The sequence below is a fragment of the Cyprinus carpio genome, chromosome B6 (assembly GCF_018340385.1).
Source record: "Cyprinus carpio isolate SPL01 chromosome B6, ASM1834038v1, whole genome shotgun sequence".
Classification (NCBI taxonomy): Eukaryota; Metazoa; Chordata; class Actinopteri; order Cypriniformes; family Cyprinidae; genus Cyprinus; species Cyprinus carpio.
The window spans coordinates 8,578,240-8,601,592 of NC_056602.1; the positions used below are offsets into that span (position 1 = coordinate 8,578,240).

General features: G+C 37.6%; 1 protein-coding gene across 3 annotated transcripts in view; it reads right to left on the reverse strand.

The window, feature by feature from the left end:
• The window catches only part of LOC109057847 (protein TANC1-like), a 77,212-nt gene that overhangs the window by 5,108 nt on the left and 48,751 nt on the right, over positions 1-23,353 (reverse strand). Inside the window, exons 8-26 of one of the 3 annotated variants that reach the window (XM_042725534.1) lie at positions 21,351-21,476; positions 20,625-20,909; positions 20,233-20,366; positions 17,694-17,925; positions 15,915-16,081; positions 12,594-13,201; positions 9,219-9,327; positions 9,007-9,129; positions 6,747-6,983; positions 5,876-6,040; positions 5,469-5,550; positions 4,757-4,890; positions 4,519-4,642; positions 3,827-4,002; positions 3,594-3,726; positions 1,872-1,901; positions 1,699-1,790; positions 1,259-1,405; positions 450-550 (exon numbers count right to left, since the gene is read on the reverse strand). In XM_042725534.1, coding sequence (XP_042581468.1) covers positions 450-550; positions 1,259-1,405; positions 1,699-1,790; positions 1,872-1,901; positions 3,594-3,726; positions 3,827-4,002; positions 4,519-4,642; positions 4,757-4,890; positions 5,469-5,550; positions 5,876-6,040; positions 6,747-6,983; positions 9,007-9,129; positions 9,219-9,327; positions 12,594-13,201; positions 15,915-16,081; positions 17,694-17,925; positions 20,233-20,366; positions 20,625-20,909; positions 21,351-21,476 — 3,205 coding nt within the window. Of the gene's footprint in view, positions 1-445; positions 551-1,258; positions 1,406-1,698; positions 1,791-1,871; positions 1,902-3,593; positions 3,727-3,826; positions 4,003-4,518; positions 4,643-4,756; positions 4,891-5,468; positions 5,551-5,875; positions 6,041-6,746; positions 6,984-9,006; positions 9,130-9,218; positions 9,328-12,593; positions 13,202-15,914; positions 16,082-17,693; positions 17,926-20,232; positions 20,367-20,624; positions 20,910-21,350; positions 21,477-23,353 lie in introns of those variants that run through there. The other 2 variants (XM_042725535.1, XM_042725536.1) reach the window with 2 other exon arrangements.

Here is a 23,353-nt window from a genome sequence, read left to right on the forward strand (position 1 = left end):
TCAAAAATATCTTAACTTGTATTCTGAAGATGAATGAAGGTCTTAGGAGTTTGGAACGACATGAGGGTGGGTCATTATGAATGGAATTTTAATTTTTGTGTGAAATTTATTTTTAATGTTATTTTAATTTACTGTATAAACTAGCTTTTTAAAACATTTTGTTCAAATAACAGAAATACATATTAGCAGTCCATGACACATTTCAAGTTTGATTACTTAGTAATCAGAGATGTCTAAATTCAGCACATGAATCAGACCAGTGACTCCTGTATTGCATTTTGTCCAATTTGCCAATTGGGTCAGACCGAGTGTTTAAAAAGTAATATACAAATTGAGAATTTTGTTGTGCTGTATGTTTAGTTTTGAAGAGAGACAGCACAAACAACCAAAGTAATTCTCTTTTATCAGAAACAATTCACATGTTCCAAGTCAGCATGAAGGTTCTTTACCTGCTGCTCCTTTTGGCTCTGGCACGTGCATAAAATGCCTCATAGGACTTAGGCTTGAGCTCGAGAGCCTTGGTGGCAAACTCCTCAGCCATGCCAAAATCCTGTCAGGAACAATTGGGAAAGGAAGAAGAGAGAGAATTTGAGTTACATGAAGAATGAACGGGGGGAAAAAATGAAGACCAAATATCAATCACGCAAGTTTTAACTCTTTGTCTTAATAGACCCATGAGAGTGGTTTGTGCACTCATGGCAGCACTGCTGCATTCTGGTAGTGATGTGTGCATACCAAAGGGCTGAATTTACTTGCTCACATTCTACCTCAGTCCTTCATTATGCTCAGGTGCATGAATCTGAAATCAGGAGACTCTCATTTAAATTCTGTCCTTGAGTCTGAGGTCAGAGTTTCAATGAAGAGCCATAACTGTCAGCCCTAATGATGCAATTTAAATGTTTAATAGTGGCATATCCTATTAAAATAACCATTAGAACTTCAGGTTGCCTGTGTAAGTAGGAAACACGTAGCAGGACACATAGTGACTCTCTCTTTATCTCTCTCTCACATTCACGTAATATGCTGCCTAATTGCACTCAAAACACTTCTCCTGAACCTAGGCAAACCATTACAATTATCCTGGAGGAGAAAATGAGTGTGCATGTGATCAGTATAAAATGCCTATAGCCATTTAATATACTTAATTCTGTTTGTTGAGGCACATAGAGATGTACTGTCATCCAACAATCGTTAGGGATGTTATTGAAGCCTTTAACCTCTATCTACTGAAGTTACACATATACTTTGGTTGACATACATTGGTTTTGCGGCGGCAGCGGGACAGGTTGAGATACAGGGAAACCCGGAGCTCCCTGAATGCCTTCAGGTCTTCCCCGAAACCTTCCCTCGGAAACTTCCTCAGTGCATACTGATACCTCTGAGCGGCTTCCTTCATCTTCCCTTTCTGAGAAAGAAGAAGAAAAAGGAATACATGAAAAAAAGAAAAAAATAATGCTTCAGAAAGTCTCCGAGAATCTTCATTGAAATTTACGGATCATAGTTTAAATGTGGTATTTCCAAGAACACACTGAAGTAACTACAGGTAAAACCATAGATGGCTCTTCAATACCATGGTTACTGTAGATCAATGCAATTGTGGTTTATGTAAAGTAAATCTAGCATTTGTTATTAAAAACAGTAGCCCAAACACTTCACAGACATTTTAAAAATGATATATGTATTTTTCAAAAAATAGACCTTATAAAGCAGGTTTCCCTCCTCCATGAGTCTCTGCAGAAGTATGATGAGGATGTCGGGTTTGGAGGTGGCCATGGCCCAGGCAGCATTACCTCAAGAGAGAGAGAGATGTCAGTCCTGACAGTCAATAACACACAGACCGACTCAGAGTATGACTTTCCTAATGCCTGTACCTGATCGTTCATAAGGAGATGTTCTGTAGCCTTTAGCAGTGATAGTGACAGCAGAACAGAAAGAAAGAAAAAGAAAGAAAGAGAAATAAAGCATAAAGAACAAATGCAAGGAAAACTCAAGAAGAATAGATGTGTATTGGAATTTGGAAGAAATATAAACTACCATTCAAAATTTGGGGTTGGTTTTTGAAAGAAGGCTGTTATGCTGAATTAATTTGATTAAAAATACAGTAAAAACAGTAATACTCTAAAATATTTTTGCAAACTGTTTTGTATTTTAATATAATTTAAAATATATTTATTCCTATGATGGCAAAGCTGAATTTTCAGCAGACATTACTACAGTCTTCGGTGTCACATAATACTTCAGAAATCATTCTTATGCTGATTTGGTTCTCAGCAAACATTACTTAATACTATCAGTACTAAAAGAGTTGTGCTGTTTAATATTTTGGTGTAAAAATGATTTTTTAAAAGACTCTTTAATGACTAAAGCTTTTCATTAATGTAAAGTATTAATGTTTTTTTTTTATTTAACTAACCCCAAACCTTTTAACGGTAGTGTATATACTGTTAAGCGATAAGGTATGAGAAACTGTGAATATATAGTAGCACAGTTATAAAAAATCAGTTTTAAAAAACTATATAAAGCAGTTTCATAAAGCAGATCCATCATGTGCAACCCTTCCAATTAACTATATAATTTATCACATGCAATCTATGGCTAATAGTTACACAGCTACTAGGCAAACTGGTGGTTTGCATAGCGGTTCTCACTATATCAGGTATTTTAGAACAGCTGAAATGGGAATTGCCCATTTAAAATAATGAAATAAAATGTTAAAACTGCAGAAGTGCCACGTCAGGCTTACTTTAGGACAACTACAGTAACTTAAGTATAAAAGTATTCATTGGCAGACTTTCTAAAACAAAACCTCTTGATATGGTTTGGATGAGAGTTTGACACAAAAAAATGGAACCTAGATCTTTTTGCTTGTTCTGCAGTATTATTGGTATAGCAAGGGGAAATGAGCAAGCAAAAAATTGCTAACCTCTACATTGCTCCTTTCTAGTGGCTAACTGGAAATATCAGCTAATGCTAATTTAAAACATGGGTCATTTTTCAGTGGTTATGGAGCTTGCTCACAAAAGTGGGAGATTTTTCTTTTCCCCAATCCACAAAGGAGCTTTTCTGAACCATGTCTAGTATGTAGAGAAGACATATCGCACCACAACGTCATTAAAATGCGTCTGGCAAAGTCATTGCCATCATCAACCCCAGACTGGCAGAGACAGTCTCCGTTTCAGATGTAATTAGACGTTTTTAAACTGGAGGGGGAATATGCTCTCCTAAGGTTTGCACTCTGTGACTTTGAGTAGAAAGCTGAGTGGACTTCGCTATAAAAGTCTTTGCCCTGACGCAGAGTGTGAATGACAGTCCCATACATCACCAGCGGCCTACTTAACTGTGGGCTAACAGTTCTGCACGGCTCTTCTGCGAATATGGCCTGGTTTCAATTGCATTTAGGACTCAGCAAAGGAACGCTGTGCTTTTACTCTCAGAGAAAAGGGGAGAACAAATGGAACTCGCTACATTCTAGATTTAGAACAGACAAGCCCCTCCTGAGAACTTGACAGTGGCGATCTAGATTCTAGAGGACGGCACATGAACCCAGGAGACATAAAAGAATGTATGTCATGATGTTCTGAGGTGAGACTCACCCAGTTTAGCCCCTTTCTTCAGCAGAGTGACCACAACTGAGGTGTTTCTGCTACCGATGGCCCGGTCCAGAGGTCTCATGCCGCTGTAGTCCATGTGTTCAATCGCCGCTCCGCACTCGACCAGGTAATGCACCTGAAAACAGATTGCTCAGATATGGACCTGGTATAATACTGAGATAAAAGTGTCCATGTGTGATTGTGTGTCCACACAGAGAAAGGTTATCTCGGCTTACTATGTCCGCGTCTCCGTAGAAAGCAGCCAGGTCCAGCGGGGTGCGCCCGTGCTTATCTGTGTGGTCAATCTGAGCTCCTCTCTCCACCAGAAACTCAACCACTTTCTTCTGCCCTTTCAAACACGCCCACCCGAGCGGGGTCAGACCTTCTTTATCCACTGCTGTCATACATGCTCCTACAATAAAAACACAATCCATATAGACTTTATTTGATAAAAAAAAAAGCTTGAGACACATACAGTGGATTGGGGAAAAATCAACACAAAGGCTCAAGATGCATTTTTTTAAAAGTTGAATTTTTAATTTGCACCACTTTTTACAACACCGTCACAGGTGAGATGCGGCAAAGATGCAAGTGCAATGGTCAAAGGTGTTCATCTAGCATGCATTTACATAGAAAAACATTGGAAAAGTAGTGTAGTAGAATGAAAAAACATTCTATGTGAGTTTACAAAAAAATAAGAAAAGATTTCACAGCAAAAACACAAGTATCATGACTTAAAGGTGGATATTTTACAGTTATACTAAAAGGAAATTAGATGACTAGGCATGTAGTAGATTCTGTACAATATTTTCAGCAATGTTTTGATAATGTTGATAATTGAGAAGCCTTAGAAATTGCATATTGAATACGATACAGTAGGTTTTATAGAGCTAAGCTAGATAAGGACATCCAAATCACTTTTACTGACCCTGTGAGAGCAAGAAGTCCACGGTCTCCAGGTGTCCCTCGCTTGCAGCCACCATCAGTAGAGAGCGACCATGTTTATCACTGCAATTCACATCTGCGCCACGCTGCAGAAACAACTCTGCAATCTAGAAAAGAGAGAAGAGAGAAGGAAAGAAAGTAAGAGAGATGACAGATGTCAATGTAAAATGACTTTTTTCTAAATAAAATGTTTTTGTTTTCTGTGTAATAGTGGGTCTTACCTTTGTGTGTCCATGTCGAACTGCATTAAAGGTGGGTGCCACCCCTCTGCGGTTAGTCTGCACTACACTGGCACCTTGGTCCAGCAGGAAAACACACCCCTCTAGTTTGCCCCGGCCAGCAGCAGCGGTTAGAGCTGGAGAAGATGTGCATGCTCATAATGATGATCTAAACAGCACAACAGACTCTATCGCTGGGAAATTATCACTGTGTCCGAATATGACCACTTCCCTACTATACAGACTGTGAACAGTATGTATGCTAAAACAGAGGTATGTCTGAATTCATAGTATTTGAAAAACAGTTGGATTCTGGAGTTTGCTCTCGATGGACACTTTACTATCCCATGAATCCATGGGAGAGGAGTTGTGAATAGCAACGAAGTGAGGCAACTGACGCACATCAGTCATGTGACAGCAACAATATGGCAGATAGATGTAGCATGTCCGAATTTTATTTATAATATTCACATTCATACTATAGAACATATTCTTTTAATGACTGCAAAGTAAGTTTTAAACCAAATGTAGTACGTACTAGACAGTATGCGATTATGGACACAGCTTCAATACTGCATTAAATAACAACTTTTACATGTCAATTATGTAATAGAACAATGACTCATAGTTGTTTTACACTAAGATATTAATTGTATTTTAACTACAGTGAAAGATGAGAATAATGACTGCAGTGTAATGTGGTGTATTTACAAACCTGTTTCACCCCACAAAGTATCATAACCGTCAATCTGCACCGAAAATTCATCATTGTTCAATGCAAGCATCCTTTTTACCACCTGTAAATACAAATTAATATGTGGGATTTAGTAAAAATGAATACAGTGATGATTCAAGATAGTATGTATTAAATATCTGGGTGTTAAGTGTGTTTGGGTTTAGTACCTAGCTTTACTTAAGGAAAAATACTGAATAATCAGAAAACCTCTAAATAAATAAATAAAAATAAATGTTCTATTATTATTATTTATCTATAGTGGTCTAATTCTAAATAACCTAATATAAAAACAGTATACAATAGTCTATGGTATATGCCTATTTTGATAGTTTGCTGTGTGTATGTGCGGTGTGGGGTATCCTGTGTGTAGAGTGTGTCTTCAATACCTGTGTGTGTCCCATGCTGGAGGCAGCGATCAGTGCCTGCTGCAGTGCCTTGTTTTTGAGGTCTGAACTCCACTCCTGCTCCACAAGATACTGCACAATCTCAGCATGACCCCGCAGAGCAGCGTGAACCAGTGCACACTGACCGCTCTTATCAGCATGATCCACCTAATGCACATAACAAACACATACTGTATGTACACAGTTCTACTTATAAACCTGCACTGAACACATTAATGATAATAAAAATAAATGAATTTCCTAATTACTTTCAGCTTTTAGAGCAGCAATCATCTAGTTTGTCATACTCCATTGTTAAAGCTGTCTTCTTATTGACAAGCTCCTGTTAATAAATAAGTGGTAAAGTTCCTGCAGTTCATCTGTAATACTTGCAGAAGGTAAAACTGAAGAGGAACACCTTGTACACAATACAGTACACTGTGTGCAAAAATGATTTAAAAATGTAACAAGATAAACTTTCCACAGTTTGAAAACAGCAGAATTGTTTATGTAACCAAAGTTACCAAAACACAAAATAACTACACTCTCTTTTTGTTGAGTTCAGTTTGATTGACTTTTACATGCACACTCTATGAAGTATTTAAACTTAATGGGAACAGCAGCATTTAATGACTGTCTTACTGTTAGAACATTTTCCCTCATTATAACAAAACAATAAAATAAAATCTTTTTTTCCATAAAAATGCATTTCCCATTACTATATATTGTGTTTTATTTTGTTATTATGATTCAATAAAATAAAATCTTTTTTTCCATATAACTTTTACTGAAAGACAGAGGTTTAGGTTTGAGTCTGTTGAAATGTTTGAATCATTTATAGCCGGTTTGTGTATTAAAAGGGGGGTCAACTGACCTTTGCCCCTTTTTTGCATAGTAAGGTGACAAGTGGCAGATGTCCAGCAGCTGAGGCATAACAGAGGGAGGTCATGCCGTTCTCTGACTGCCCATCCACTGGTGCCCCACACTCTAGGAGCAAAGCAGCCATCTCCAGGTGGCCCAGGTGAGACTGCACACACAGCACTGGTGCACTGTTCAACACCTCGGTACGATAACACACACTCGCCCCTCCCAGAATCAGCAACCGGGACACCTGGGGACAAAGGTAAGACTGGTGTTAACAAGAAATTAAGTAACTGGTTCAATTTTGAAGGTTCAATTATTAATTATTTAAACGGTTCAATCATTAACATACTTTAAAAATAATTTTCACAATGTATAGGCTCGATTACAGTTATTTACTCGCAATTTACAATAACTGATTTGATTTCAGCACTCAAACCTCACTTTACAATCTACAGCTTCAGTCTACAGAATCAATCTACATTCACGATCTACATTTTACATCTATTTCACATAATCAATCTATAGCCTCAATCTAGATGCAATCTCAGTTTACAGTCTACATCTTCAATCTATAGCCTCAATCTATAATTTCTAGGTTAAATCTACAGCCTATCTACATCTTCTACAATCTTAATCTAGAGGCTGTAGATTTTAGATTAAGGTCTGTAGTCGATTATAAATAGATATAAAACAACAGCTTCAATCTACAGCCTCAATCTATATCTTCAATCTACAACCCAAATCTATAATCTACAGCTTCAATTTGCATGTTTAACTTATAGCCTCATTGTATAGCTTCAGTTAACATCTTTAAATATTTATCTATAATCTACAGTTATAATTCAGCAGATTCAATCTATAGCTACAATCTACAGCATTAATCTATATGTGCAATCTACATACCAAAATCTGTATCTTCAATCCACAGCCTATATTTACAATTTACAAATGCAAGCAAATCAACAGCCAATCTGTCTTAATCTACAGTATGTATTCAATATACAGCTTCAGTCTATAATCTACAGCATTAATCTACACAGCCTACTGTATACGTACAATATACAGTTAAATCAATAGCTATCTATAGCATCAGTCCATTTTTTCAATATATGGACTCAATCTCAATCCCTCTACCACAGTTTCCTGCCCAGCATTTAAATATTCATTTTAATTTTTTCAGTAAGGATTTGTAATTTCTAATCACAAAACCAAACCACAAAATTGGTATATATTACACACATACATCTTAATTTTGTGAATGTGTGGTTGGGGGAATCCATCCATAACGTTACAAAATATAAATTTTTAGCCTTTCTGTGAAAATGACTTTACTGATTAACCGAACTCAGTCTACACTAGGTAATGAAGAACGCCAGGTATGAAGGATTTCAAAGAACAGCCTCTGATTCACAAAATGCACTGTCAAAAGCTGATAAGATTAGATGCAGTTGGGGTGTAATATTCTTAATATTCTGGAATAGCAATAGTAAATGCATTAATAGTGTATGTTCTCACTTCGATAATTCATATCAAGTATATAAATGGATATAAAGACATTGCAATAATTAAAGTAAAAAGTTTTATTATACTTAATAATAGATATTTTTATTTAAGGGTTGTGGTTTTTTGTTACTAAGTGCGTGACGCTCCTGCATGAACTCACAGTCGCCAGTTGTGGCAAAATGAACGCAACCTGGCATTATTTCTCTTTTGCGGACATGGGCAGTGTTGTAATGGAAGCTTGATTAAGATGCTGGACGAAACGAGAACACATTAAAAGCAAAGGAAGCAGAATCACATTTATTTATACAAACACAGCAGGAATTAATGAGCAGCTCTCCAGCCAAATGGCTGTCAAGGACGCTGGTGTGCACACATGGACTCAGAGTGACGCTCGTTTCATTAAAACTCCGTAGGAGAGGAAATTACAGGGAGAGCGGAGTCTAGACTGCAATTAACATACAAAAGATTTAATAAATAAATTTAGTCATTACGTAAGGCATTTTTCAGTAAGCCTCAGTTCTATGTGACTTATGAAATCTCGTTCATTGTGGATGACTCAGAACTCTGTAAGGCTATAGCTCTTCTTGTGCGGTTTAATGCGTCAGCCACAGTAATTGTTGGAGCCGTGTTCTACAATTCAGGAGTGCAAAGCAGTTGTTCATTTTTATTCTTTACTCAAGATTGACGCTGCTTTTTTCAAGTGATGGTCACATTGGCACATTGAGGATGAGTATGTGTTTGTTTTGTGTGTCTGCATATCCTCAAACCTTGACATTTGGTGTGTAGAGGTTTCTGAGGGAGGAAAGAGCTGCAGAGAGGCTGTCTGTACTGTAGCTTATCCACAATGGTTGCAGAATACTTGACGAAACCCCAGTTCTCTTACCGTGACCCTGAGGACAGAGGAGGAGAGGCAGGAAGAGTTAAAATACAGGTCACATCACTCTAACATAGAAGGATTTTGAGCATCTGAGTTTCCTACCTTGAATATGTGAGCTTTAAGAATGTGGTGGCCAAGCTCCATAGTTTGCTGGCGGTTAAGTTTTCCTTCTTGACGTGAAAGCATGAAGGCCATCAGAGCGTGGCCACTTCTGTACACCACACATCAATAACAATTCATCAAAAATCACCATCATAATGAACATCCTGATTCATCATAAAAGTGCCTCTCTTGAAAGGTCTCTTGAGTAGAGAATGGTTCCTTTTAAAGGTGGAAATATTTCCCTTCACTCTCTGATTAACACAGTCTAAATCAATGGAGTAACCATGTCTTAAATATTTCAAAGGGGACTTTTTTATGGTCTTTTTATTCAAAGGAATTATGTGAATAGAGGATTTAAATAAGTTTAAGAGAATAAAGATCGAGAAGAACAGTGAAAGAACAAGAATGATTTTTTTTTCCATTTTAATTATTTGCTAATAACATTTTTATTCACTCTTATCCGTGAGGTATTATGTGAAAAATTCAAAACATCAAAATGTTTCGTCTTGTCACATCCATTTATGAATGACATGATGAGTGTAAATGATTCAGCCAATATTTTCATCAAGAATCTGAAATTAGTAGTTGGGATCACTGGATATTACTGTTGGTCATTTAAAATGTCTATTATATGTTTAGCTACTTACGTCGTTCCATCTTGCGCACTTTCACTGTTAAAAACTAAAGCATCATGCTGGAATTCATGTTTGGTATCTGTGAACATTAAAGCCCGCCATCTTTGATTTTATTGGCTATCTCAGTCATTTTGACATTGAGTGTTGTTTGATTGCTGATGCAGAGCAGTATAAAAATGTAACTTAAAACTTTGTCATAACAACAAACAGAGAAGCATAAAAAATATCAAATATTGGGGAGGGACTTGTCCCCCTCAATGCTTCTAATGGTTACGGCCCTGGTCTAAATGGCCCTACAGATGCTTAATGTTGTCCTTATAGACAGCAAAGTTTTTTTTTTCTCTCTGAATCACAGTCCATGAACTTTTACTTTTATGAGTCCATGTTTGATCTGTGTTAAGTGAGTCACTCTTCAGTTTATAACAGTGATGAGGCCTTTTTAAATGAGAACACAGAGTAATGTGTGTGTGTTTAGGTGGAGAGATAATTGAAGTGTCTACAAAATGAAAGAGAACTACACAAGAGTAATTTCATGTTCAAAGGCTACACACACACACAAATGCATTTTAGTTACTCCCGTTCTGAACTCAATTAACAAACCAAAGAATTACATATAATAGATGGCTGACCTGCACAAATACTTCACATGCTTTGCCATGTGATTGCTAAGGTGTTCTGATCAGCTGTAGCACATTGCTATTAACTTTGTGTTTTGAGAAGTTTTGGTGGCATGACCCCCCCCCTCCAAACCAGTTAAAAGGTACTATTTGTAAAAGTTTTCATGCATTAATTGCTTTTTTATTGCCAAAGTGTGACAGGTTGTAATGGTGTCATTAATAACAAAGGTTTTCAGATCCTTGCATGTAGTATCTTTAAGCACAAACCTCTCTCCGCAGCTGATTCTAAAGATTGCATTAGTCAATTCACTTGCTAGTTTTAACATTGCTATTTGCTTGCAAAAATATTAAAGTAAGGAATAACTGACGACAGGCCATTAAATTATTAGAAAATAATGCACACCCGAGGTAGTGATGCATTATTTTCTAAGAATTCAATGGACCAAAGTCAATTATTCCACTTATACTACGATTACCACACCTTAAGACATAGATCATATGATATATTTCAAGGCATTTGTCCTGTTTTTGTAATTAAAATGCTATTGTGAGTAGGATTAATTTCTTCCGCATCTCATCCAACGCCACCATTGCTAATTCCAAAACATCATTTTAAACCTAGTAATGGAGGCTTGAGCCATTGATAGCAGCACAATAGGAACTACCAGCGATGTAAGTGTACTAGCAGTGATGTAAGTAATTAGCTAAAGGCATGATATACGAAACAGACACCTGCCATTTTTAAAAAGCCTTATAAACACAGAGTTTAAATATTCACAAAGTAACTCAACGAGCATAGAAAATAGCAACAAGATGGCCTGATGCCAAAGTCCAGGCACGTCTCTGTCCTCAATCCACCAGTTGTTGACGCTTTTGAATTCTGTGCTTTGGGTAGGGACACACCAAGCCGACGTCAAAGAACTAGCGCTGAGGAAAGCCAACTGTGCCATTGCCTTGCATTGCCTGTGTCTGGGCAAAAAAAGTTGCACTAGAACACACTAGACAGACTACAGCCAATGGCCAACTAGCATGTACAATCTGCACTTGCGGAAGACAACAGAACTCTGCCATACCAGCGGGTGGTAGTAGTCTGTATTCAGCATTCAAACAGGAAAACTGGAAGATCGAGAACAGTGGATACAGCACGCACCAATGGCGGACTTTCCTGGATCATGTTGATTAGCTGGTCTTTGACATCTTGATTTCATAAAGCCACTGTATTATAATGATCCTCTGGTCAAATGAGGTGACAAGAATGACAAGTGTCTGTGCATTTCATCTTTATTCCGTTTGCTTTTGTCAGTTCTGTTTTTTCTTGTGCACTCATTTGCTAAGCTGAAGAGCCAATCAGAGTTCTTTTTCTTTGCGACAGACTGCCGTCTATTCGAAAATCCAGAATTGGCTGAAAAGTGACTAGAGCCAATGGTGTGGAATACACCAAAAAAACTAAAGCTGACAGACACTCAAAAACCACCCGATACTGCCCAATGGCCAATCGTCAGCTTGGTGTGTCCCAGGCTCTAAATGACATTGCTGTCAGCCGGTTTATGTCACTTCAAAGTTTCTACTGCCTGTGAAAATGCAACCAGGAAAATTGTCCTAAGGGAAAAATGGTTGCTAGTTCCTATAACTACCCAGTGTGACAGCCCCTAATTTCATTCTTCTGCTGAATACAAAAGATGACATTTGAAAGAATGTGGGTAACCAAACAGTTGCTGGTCCCCAGTGACTTCCATAGTATTGAAAAGACGACTGTGGGAGTCTGCTATAGAAGAATAGAATGGAAATGATGACAAAATTTTCATTTTTGGGTGAACTATACCTCTAAGGTTGGCCAAGCTAGTTAAGACCTTCAGGAACACTTGATAGTTACAAACAGGTACGTTGTAGTAGAGTTGCAACTGAACTCTGCAGAAAGGTAGATTTCCAGAAAAAGGAGTGGGCTTTCCTACAGGAGATCTACTGCATTTCTATGCACTTTCTGGAAACTGGCAATGCAAAAATGGCAATGCGCTACAACTACTGTGAACACCTTAGCAACTTCATCTTTGCCTTAACAAGCACCAACAACTCCAAGCTGAACTACTCTTATTTGTGTCAGACAAAATGTCATCACTGCTTACCTTGGGTCGCAGAAAAAGTCAGTGCTCTCGCCATCCGCCCTCCATACAAGCCACTCCCTAAAGGAGGGGTGGCAGAACATGCGTGTTCTGTCTCGACGGCCAATCAGAAAGCAGGAAAGAGCGTCCATGCGCTGTTGGAAATCCTCCCATTCCAGCTCTCCTCTCATGGACCCGGCGTTTAGTGCCCGGAAGAGCTGTTCATCTGTTAGAGGGTGCAAAGATGCCAGAGCCACATTTAGCAGTGGCAATACTCGTTCAAATGCTGAGGCCGATGGGAATTTCATGTTGCACTGCAGCAGGTAGAGCTCAGACAGAGACACAGGTATAACCTTATAGCTGGAGCTTTTAATGACCAGGTGACCCTTCTCAAACAGGTCGAGGGTTAATTTTAAATAAAGATATGAGCCTTGGCTGCGGGCAACCAGGTGGGCGCTGAGTTTAGAGATGTTTGCCGGGTCGGCTTTGCCATTGATGGCAATGTTGCTGAGGATATCAGGGCTGTGGTCTATACGGTGCTGGATGTAGGAGTTGAGGTCAGAGGTTATATCCTTGTTGTCATGGAAGTCATCCATAGAGATGATGGGAAAGGGAAGGAGACTGGTGACTTCCTGTGATGATCAACAAAAAAGCCAATGCAAAGAGTTATAAAAATAAGTTCTTGAAAATTTACTCTTTGTATGTACTCTTTGATATGTTCATATGATTTTGAGAAACCTTTATACCTTTAAGAAAATTTAAAAAAAGACCTTTAAAATATACACTACTAATTTTTCATTTTAGAAAGAAGTCTCTTATACTTAAATTCTGCTTTTATCATATCAGAAATAAACAGTAATAACAGTAACAGTAATATTTCCAAGTATTATTACAACTGAAATCAACTGTTCTCTATTTGAATATATTTTAAAGTGTCATTTATTACTGTGATGGCAGAGCTGTTTTTCAGCAGTCATTACTCCAGTCTTCAGGGTCACTTGATGGTTCAGAAATCATTTGAATATGCTGATATGGAGCTCAAGAAACATTTCTTAATATTATCAATATTAAAAACAGTTTTTGCTGCAGCATGGTTTCCACAAAAATATTAAGCAGCAAAAACAGGAATACATTTTATTTTAAAACATAAAATTAGAAAATGTTTTTTCTAAACTGCAATATTTCACAATAGGGGCTTTCGCACCGCGTAGTTCTAGGAACTAGCCAGCAGGGTGGTTCCTAGAGAACCAATTTCTCCCTCGGGCCATTTTGTTGGTTGCATTAGCACCGGCAGCAGGAACTTTGAAGCAGCCGACAGCGTCGTCTTTATGCGCGTTATTTACATACGTCAATAACTGGTGAATGGAGAACAGCATGATCAGAGCTGTTTTTGTTGTGTGTTTTGGGTTTCGTGATAACGGAGATGGAATGTAAATCCACAATTTACGCGATTGAAAGAGGAAAAAGTTGGGCTAAGAGACGAAATCTCCTTTATGACAACTTGCAGTGTTACATATCGAGGCTGAGAAAAGAACACAACACTGCAGACAACAGGTAAATGCCATTATCGCTGTTTTCCATGTTTATGAAGTAAGTATTTTTACATGGCTTTTTAAAAATGCCAGGTAGCTGGTAGGGCTGTGCAATTAATCACATTCGATTGTTATGTGCATCTCGTCAGTAAAGCCAGTCCCGTGATTAGTAGTAAATCACCATCACCTGCTTTCAGACTGAGCAGCATTCACTACACAGAGCCGTAGTTCACTGACAAGCTAGGCGATATCGCGTTTGAAATCGAAAGCGATTAATTTACGATAATGAACGCGAAATTGCCTCATTGTCAGTGAACTACGGCTTTGTGTAGTGAATGCCACTCAATCTGAAAGCAGATGATGGTGATTTACTACTAATCGGGGACTGGCTTTACTGACTAGATGTGCATAACAATCAAATGCGATTAATTGCACAGCCCTAGTAGCCGGTGTTTCATATACATTTGGCCAATCAGAGTACACTTACGTCACTGGAAGTTCCTATAGAACTCTTTCAGACCCTACTCTGAAGTAGAAGCTAATTTAGTTCCTCCAAAAGGAGTTCCTAGAACTATAACTGTTCCTAGTTCCTGTGGTGCGAGCACGCCAAAAAGCAGGTTCTTCCGTCAATAGTTCTAGGAACTATGAAAGGTTCCTCTGGTGCGAAAGCCCCTAATATTACGGTTTTCATTGTATATTTGATCAAATAAATACAGCCTTGGTGAGCTTCTTTCAAAAACATTTCAAAATCTCAATTATTCCAAACTTTTGATCGGTACTGTATTTTTCAAGGTATTGTTTTAAATATAAACATCACAAATTGTTAACTTAGGTTTTTGGGGAGTCACACCACATGACATTTTACAATCTGAACTAACCTTCCCATGTGATAAAAAGGTCAAATTATCTGACATGTCTAAAAAGGCTTGACACACAGTCATGGGGGTCTGCAGGGGTCCTCCCTATGACATCATATTGATTGCACTACATGACTTTGATCAATAAATTATAAAACAAACAAAACTACACAAAATGGCCATTTTAATGTAATACAGCTTTCTGCCTGCTGCAATGGAAAGACATGCAATTAAATATGAAAAAAGGCTGGGATTTTAAGGGATGAAACTTCACTGGCTGTTCTGCACCACAGCACAAGAGTAACGACCACCATCAAAACTCCTATATTTTGAATAATTATAGTTCCTTTCAGATTACAGTTTTGTGCTGTAACCACTGACAACTGGCTGCCCTTGATGACTGCAAGAGGGAAAATTAATGAATACTACAAGGACCACAAAAGGCTGTTCATTTTTATCTTACTGCACATCCTCATCATCATCTGTATGCGAATCACGACAAATGTTTTCCAATCAAAACAACTGCAGGATTAATGTTGTAGAATAAACACCGGCAGCCTGGTTGTGTGGGTTGTCTGGCACTTTCAGGTCACTGCTCTGAGAAGTTGTGAGTGAGAGAAAAAGAGACAGTGTACGTGTGTGAAAAGTGTATAGGGACACGTGTAGCATCTGCTCCGTTGCATCACAGCCCTTATCCCCTCTTATATAAGCTTGGTTCCTGCAGCCCAGAGTCCAGCTCTGATCAGACATGGATTACACACACCCACCCTACAACACTAGCCACTGACCAGCATCCAAAACTCTCCACCGCAACCATACTGAAAACTCAAATCGCAAAAGGCACATCAGGACACTGAGCATTTTAAACCTTCTCAGTAGTCTTACCTACCACCAAAAAAAAAAGTCCATTCAAATTAAGGGTGCAGCCTATGCAAAAAAAAAAAAAAAAACCTTACCACTAGGTTGACCCTGATGGTCACAATCAGTTTAAGCCAAATAGGAAATTTAGAGATGATTTTGGTGACGAAAGATGCAATGGTGTCTCCATAGTCTGGTTTGTGGAACTCTGCCTCATTAAGACCGTCCACTAGGATGATGTAATCTTCTTCTGGAATCTTCCTCTCTGCAAAACACAACAGAAACACCATGGTTAGACAAACTAGAAGTCAAATGCAGGCCCTGAGTTTGTTAAGAGTTGGGCATTACGTGGGTGTGCTCAGGTTTTTCTTTTGTAAAGTTAACAGGAACAATGTGTACTGCTGAATTCATGTACTAGGTGATTGTAGAACACCCATAACAATAAAAACCTACATGCTGCTTTCTTTCACCATATGATGAGTAGGAAAAAGTACCAGCAGTCTGTAGTGAAACTCTCACTCTCATAGTTTTGAGTACTTGCCATTTGAATACCTTCAGAATACAATTTGTTGAAGGAATAATTCACATAAAAAATGAAAAATATTTCACATTTGCAGCTCAGCAGCACCTATTCACGTTCACTTTCTTTGTATAGAGTAAATTAAACTTTCTACCTAACATCTGCTTTTGAGAACAAAGTAAATCAGGTTTGGAACAGCATGAGGGTGAATAAATGATGGCACAATATTAATTTTGGGGTTAATTATTCCTTTGAAGTCGCAAACGTAATTACTTCCATAGTGTGGTGCTTCTGAAGTGAAATAACATCTTTGACAAGAAAAATAAAAGTAGGGGAGCACCTGATTTTATTGATCAACAATGGATTGCATCATGAAATGAGGGCATTCAATATCAGAATATAGAAAACCTGAATGCAATTCGGCATTCAATTCAGAAGACTGAAATACAGCTAATACCTACCTTTTAAGAAGCTTTTTTTACTGTAACATGGATGCTGAAGTGAAAGCATCTCCACATATACTAAAGTAACATTTATTTTTGAAATCTATCATTATTTGTTAATATTGCTGCAATAAAAAATATATATATTACACCCAGGCCATTAATCAGAATTAAATTACTACATTAAATATTGGTATAATTAAAGTACTGCTGCATTTACTACAACAGTAGCTTAAAACAATGCTTAATTAGTTGTTTGGCTATAAATGAATAATAAAATCAACTAATAGCTAGAGCAGCCTACTTTGACAACAGCCTCACAACCACATTTTGACCAAAGATTACATTAACTACTTTTTGGAAGAAAACACCCAACAAGTGACATCGAGTTAATTTAACTGCTTATCTTGTATGTCTAAAGTTTTTCTCTAATTTGCACACATGAAATATTCACCACAATATGCTACTAAATCAAAACATGACAAAAAATAGCAAATCATGCATGTATTATGATCAGAAATATTTGAACCCTGGTTTTCAAGTACATAGAGTAATGTTAATTTTACCCAACATAATTAAAATAAAGGCTGTTTTCTCTACTTTTCTCGATTATTTCTCTAATCTGATGTTACAAACCAGGAACACATTTTCTATCAAGAGTTCAGAGTGACAGTTCTATGTATTCATTTCCATACTCGAAATTTGCTCTAGCCTCATTCTCTAAAATTCCTGTTAAGTCCTTCATCTGTCGTTCCTTGTGATCCAAGCCGTTTCTGAGGACCATCTGTTCACATCCGTACTGGGCCAAATTAAATGAGGCAAGAGCGCTCTTCTCCCCCCACTACCCCTGAGTAAACATATTTAGTTTTTATGTGATGGTGTGATTAATGACAGTAGCATGTGATGCGTCTCACCTTTGCGAAGATGTGTGAGGGGCTCCAGGACTCCCTTACGAAAGGCGGCAGCAGGGTCCTGGACGCAGGAGCGTAAGCTGAGCAGGCTCTGCAGGTGCGTCTCTCTGAGCAAGAGCTCTCGATAAGCATTGAGGCGAGGAGCTCTGCACAGTAAAGCGGACACACTGTGCACAAACTCTGGGACCAGGCATGTGTATGTGTTATCAGCCTGACAATAGTGATAGGCCACCACCTACAAAAGAAGAAACAGATAAGAAAACATTGAAAGTGGGAGATTTGGACAGGTCCAAAAAGAGTTTTTCAAAGGGATTGTTCACTCAAAAATGTCATTGTTTACTACTCTTTTGGGTTCTATGGAATTAAATGGAGTAAAAGCTCTGGGCAGTGTTTCCTAAAAGCACTGTAATCAGTAGATAGACACAACTGACAACAATGGCCTTTATGATCTACTTTAGCTTACAATGCTTTCAGAAACACAGCATAGACTGGTGTAGTCAAGGCTGACAAAAAAAAAAAAATACCATAAATTACCATAAAAATGGTCCATGAGACTTGTGTGCTATATTATAAAGTCATGTGATGGCTTTGATGAGGAACAGATTGAAATTGATATTCACTGAAAATTTAAACATCTTTATGGCGCAATCATGAGGGTAGTAGAAATGGCTGTTTTATGAATGAATCACTCTTTTGAATCAAATCTTTTATTAATTTGTTGATCCATTTAACAACAATAATCTGAATGATTTCTTAATGAATCTGCATGATCCAGTTCAGTTCACACTTGATCCAATTGCAGCAGAGGGGAAGATTTTCAGTGAACAACGAATTACATTTCAGTCTGTTTTCACAAAATGTCATATGGATGACTTTTATAATAAATAATCCCCCTTCCTATCCTTCTTTCCTCACCAAGATTAAATAAACGTCATTAATGCGTCAATGTGGGTAGTCATGTGTTGAAATCGTTATCTTTGCAGAAGGTACAAGAGTCTATTTTGGAGCTTAGTTTAAATGCTCTTCCACTGGGGAGGAGATTTTAGGTTCTGAAAATTACTGCACTGTAGGTTTTCAAAGCACATGGAGCTCTTTTATCTCTTTTATCTTTCATCGTGATCAAGGAAAATCTGATTCCTCATGATATAACCCCTTTAAGATTTGTTTGAATATCATGAGTCCCAAATCGTTCTGAAGTACCAGAGAATCCAAGCTTCTGAACAGAAGTGAGAATGAAATCGTGGCCTGAAACGACTTTCTCCTGACAGATGGCTGATTAAAAAGACGTGACTAGAAGACTTAACAGAGAAGGTTCAGGTCCAGAGGTAAATGGAAAACGCGTACGTACTGGCACACGGCAAAGTGTTGAATATGCATGTGGCACGCAGTTTGCCTCTGTCATGGAATGACACATCTAAAACGTCACACAATACATCATGTGTATTTATAAATAAACATGAGAGCTGCTCAGTGGAATCTTTTTATTTAGCTGTAAACAGTTTTGAAGAGCTTCCATTTTTAAAAAAGGGTCTATTGTCTGGAAGTGGGCGTTATTAAAGTTCATGTGTTTTGGATGCGTGTCCCGAAGCCCATTCAAATAAACAATAATTATATATGTAATATAATTAGAACATTATTCACATAATTAAGGGAAGCAATTAATTAAAGTGCAGATCAAATCTAACCAGCGACTACAGTGGCCATTCCAGTCTGCTTCAGAGATGGGAATCTCTTTACTGATTTAATATTCCTTTTCCTCTGAATGAAATGCCAGTAAGTATTACTTGACTATCAACTGTTATTTACCCAAACAAATAAATAATGCATAAAGATAAAGATTTTTTCTGAAGGTTTTGAAAAGTCTCTTATGCTCACCAAGGCTACATGTTTATTATTTTTAAAATGCAGTAAAACAGTAATGTTGTGAAATATTATTACAATTTAAAATGTATGTTTTTCAATGTTAATATATTATGTATTAATAGAATTTATCTCTTACTCCAAAGTTGAATTTTCAGCAGCCATTACTCCAGTCTTCAGTGTTACACGTTCCTTCAAAAATCATGATAAGCTAATTTGGTGTAAAATTTCCTATTATTGTCTAATGTTGAAAACTATTGTTACATAATAGTTTTGCTAAAAATAATAAATTTTTCTTTAAGATTCTTTGATAAATGAAAAAAAAAAACACCATTTATTTGAAATATGAATCTTTTGTAACATTATGCATGTCTTTACTGTCACTTTTGTCATCATTTCTAAATAAAAGCACTAATATATACATCTTACTGACTTGGAACAGTAGCATTGTAGAAGTCATTTACCTTCAGTAATGGCATTCAGGTAAGACAATTGCTGTGAAAAATGTAAATACCACAAACAGATACAGATATTCCTAGATGTAGACGATATCAGATTTCTTAGAGGAAGGTTGAGTTTGTTAGAAAAAAACAATGCAATTTGCTCTTTATTATTCACAGAGGTTCTAACCTAACTTCCTCAGTGAAAACTAATCCTGTCCAAATGGATGTAAAGTGTGTACCTTGCTAGCCAGGCGTTTGACTGCCCCCTCTCTGTGCCGGTGTGTGTCTGGGGTCGGGGGGCAGCTGTTGCTGTGAAGGGGACTCTGTGAGGGGGGGTTCAGCTGATTGATTTGATGAGCATCAGCCCCTCGATCTACAACACAAACACACACAATTCCTCTATTATTTTACATAAACTCAATGAATATAGGTATTGCAGCAAGTCTTAAAATCTGAGATACTAACACATCATCTCAGTCTAAGTTTACATATCCAACAAAAGCCTTGAGTCTATGTGATCCAGCACATGTTTAAATTTCTACTTTTGTTTCAATTTTTTTCATATAGTTTTGCAATGACATGAGGGTGAGTAAATACAAAATGTTAAACTATTCCTAAAGGGACATCTTACTCTGGGGTGTAGCTTCAGGGCTGTTGGAAGCAATCTGTCTCATTCGTCCACCATGACAGCTGAGAGCCACCAGCCGTGAGATCACTGCTGTCTTTCCGAAACCGACATTACCTATGATGACAGCCCCTCTACCCTCACCGGCATCTCCTCCCCCCATAAGCACCTCCTCCAGCCGCTGAAACAGCCAATCGCGACCCACAAACACTCCATCCATAGAGACGCTGGGCACCTCAAACAGCAGGGGTTTGAGCATGATGTCCACTGGTTTGTAGGGCGTCAGACGAGCTGCAGGATTCAAACAAAACAGGTGTTAAAGGAATAGTTCACCCAAAAAAGAAAATAACCCCATGATTTATGCCTGGAGCTGTGTGGAGTACTTTTTATGATGGATTTATGCACTTCATTTTGCTTCAAAATCTTGACCACTATTCACTGCCATTATAAAGCTTGGAAGAGCCAGAACATTTTTTTTATTTCACTTTGATTGTATTCGTCTTAAAGAAGAAAGTCATATACACCTACAGTAGGACGACTTGAGGGTGAGTAAATCATGGGGTAACTCACACAGGCAAATCAATGCAGGACATCATTTAAATGAAATGAGAATGAACTGGCCTTGAATTGCTTGAATTGAAAACATAAAATGAAGCCCAAATGTACAGTATTAATAAAAGTTACTGTAGTGTTTACATTTAATTTGGCAACTGTTGTAGAAGTTATCAGCACCTTTAGTTTCTTGACTGCGACCCCCTGTATGAGCTCCATGCCACTGTAAACGCATGGAGGAGCGCTGGGGAGCGTTCCTCTGTTCATCCAGATACCGTAGCTCCTCCAGTTTAGTACTGCTAGTGGCTGCAGGGAGACAGACAGAATGAGAGAAGAAGAGTCATTTAGGGTTGTGTTTGGCTCACAGACAGCAGAGAGATTACATGCCACCTCTGTGATCTCTATGAAGAACAAACACAATCTGCTGCTGTGTGTGGAGGAACACGTGTATCCAACACCCCCACCCATCCCGATTCACACACACACACACACACACACACACACACACACACACACACACACACACACACACACACACACACACACACACACACACAGCGTTTAGAGATGGAAAAACACACAAAATAAGTATATGGGGAGAGTGAGGGAAGCTGTTCTACTTATTACTTCCTCTAGGCAAGGAAAAAAAGGAAAATTAATAGTCTTAAATATGTTTCAGGATGTCTGGTATACACTGCATTAATAAGAAAGCATCCATTACATAAAAATATGACTTAATATACTTGTCCAATGACAACCAGCAAGGAAAAGGTTTGATATTCAGAATACTTGGATTCAGAAAATCAATTTCCATCATTTTTGGAGAAAATCTTTTTTGTTTGTACACCCTTCCACTAGGCTGGTACCATATAGGTACGACTTTATAGATTTTGAGTACTAACATGTACCTGTAAAGTACCAATATGTACCCTTTAGGTTGTACCTTTTGAAAGGTTACCACCCCAGTTGTACCTTTTTTTCTGAAAATGTATTACCCAATCATAATTCCATTTATTCATTCAATCCATCAATGGCTCATTTCATTCATCTTTTTCATTGCCCACCACACTACACCCCTCCCATTTCACTCATCCCCGTACAATCTCCTTTCCTGTCCCATAATCTAATCTGCTTGAAACCCATAATCTCTGAAAACGGGCATAAACACAGGGATGATAATTGTCATTTGTCACGTTGCATTCATTTGTGAGGGACTTAAATGTGAAATCATGATCCAGCCCTTTAAAGCTGCACAAATAGAAATACATTAGCTTCCTTTTTCACCGCTCTGTAGGACAAAGATCACCACAGACAGTCACTTGGCAAGATATTTTGCTTTGTTGGAGTCATTCTGTATATCTGACAGCAATTTCCCTATTTAGCTTTACAGCAAGAGGAAATCAAAGCCACCCGCTTGCAGAGCTTTCCACAAGCCGCAGGAGGAGAGGCAGCCAGGCGATATAGTGCACTGAGATTTTTCCTTCCCTTTCCACATTACCGTGTTTAGGAAACAAGAAACAAACACACACACAAACACAGACAACCAGCTGCAAACCCTTATACTAGCTAGCTTGAAGAAGCAAATATACCATTCAAAATTTGAGGTCAGTAAGTTAGGTCAGTTTTTCTTCAAAGAAATTAACCTTATTCAGCAAGAATGTATTAAACTGATCAAAAGTTACAGTAAAAATATTTACATTGTAGCAAAAAAAAAAAAAAACTATTTCCAAAAAAATGCTGTTCATTGATCTTTGTATTCATCAAAGAATCCAGAAAAAATGGGTGCCACTTTATAATAAGGTTTTATTAGTTAACGTTAGTCAATATATTAGTTAGCATGAACTAACAATGAACAACGCATATGTTCAGCATTACCTAATCATTGTTAATGTTAACTTACGCATATACTAATGTGTTAGTTAATGCATTAGTTATCATGAACTAACAATGAACAAAGCCACTGTTCAAGATTACTTAATTTTTTGTTAATGTTAACTTACAAATATACTAATGCATTTCTTCACATTAAAAACTTAATTAGTTAACGTTGGTTAATGTATTAGTTAACATGAACTAACAATGAACCATGCCTGTAAATAGCTTTATTTAATGTTTTTTTTTATTTTTTGTTTTTATTACATTTACTGTATATAATTTAAAAAAATGAAAAAGTGAAAGTGAAA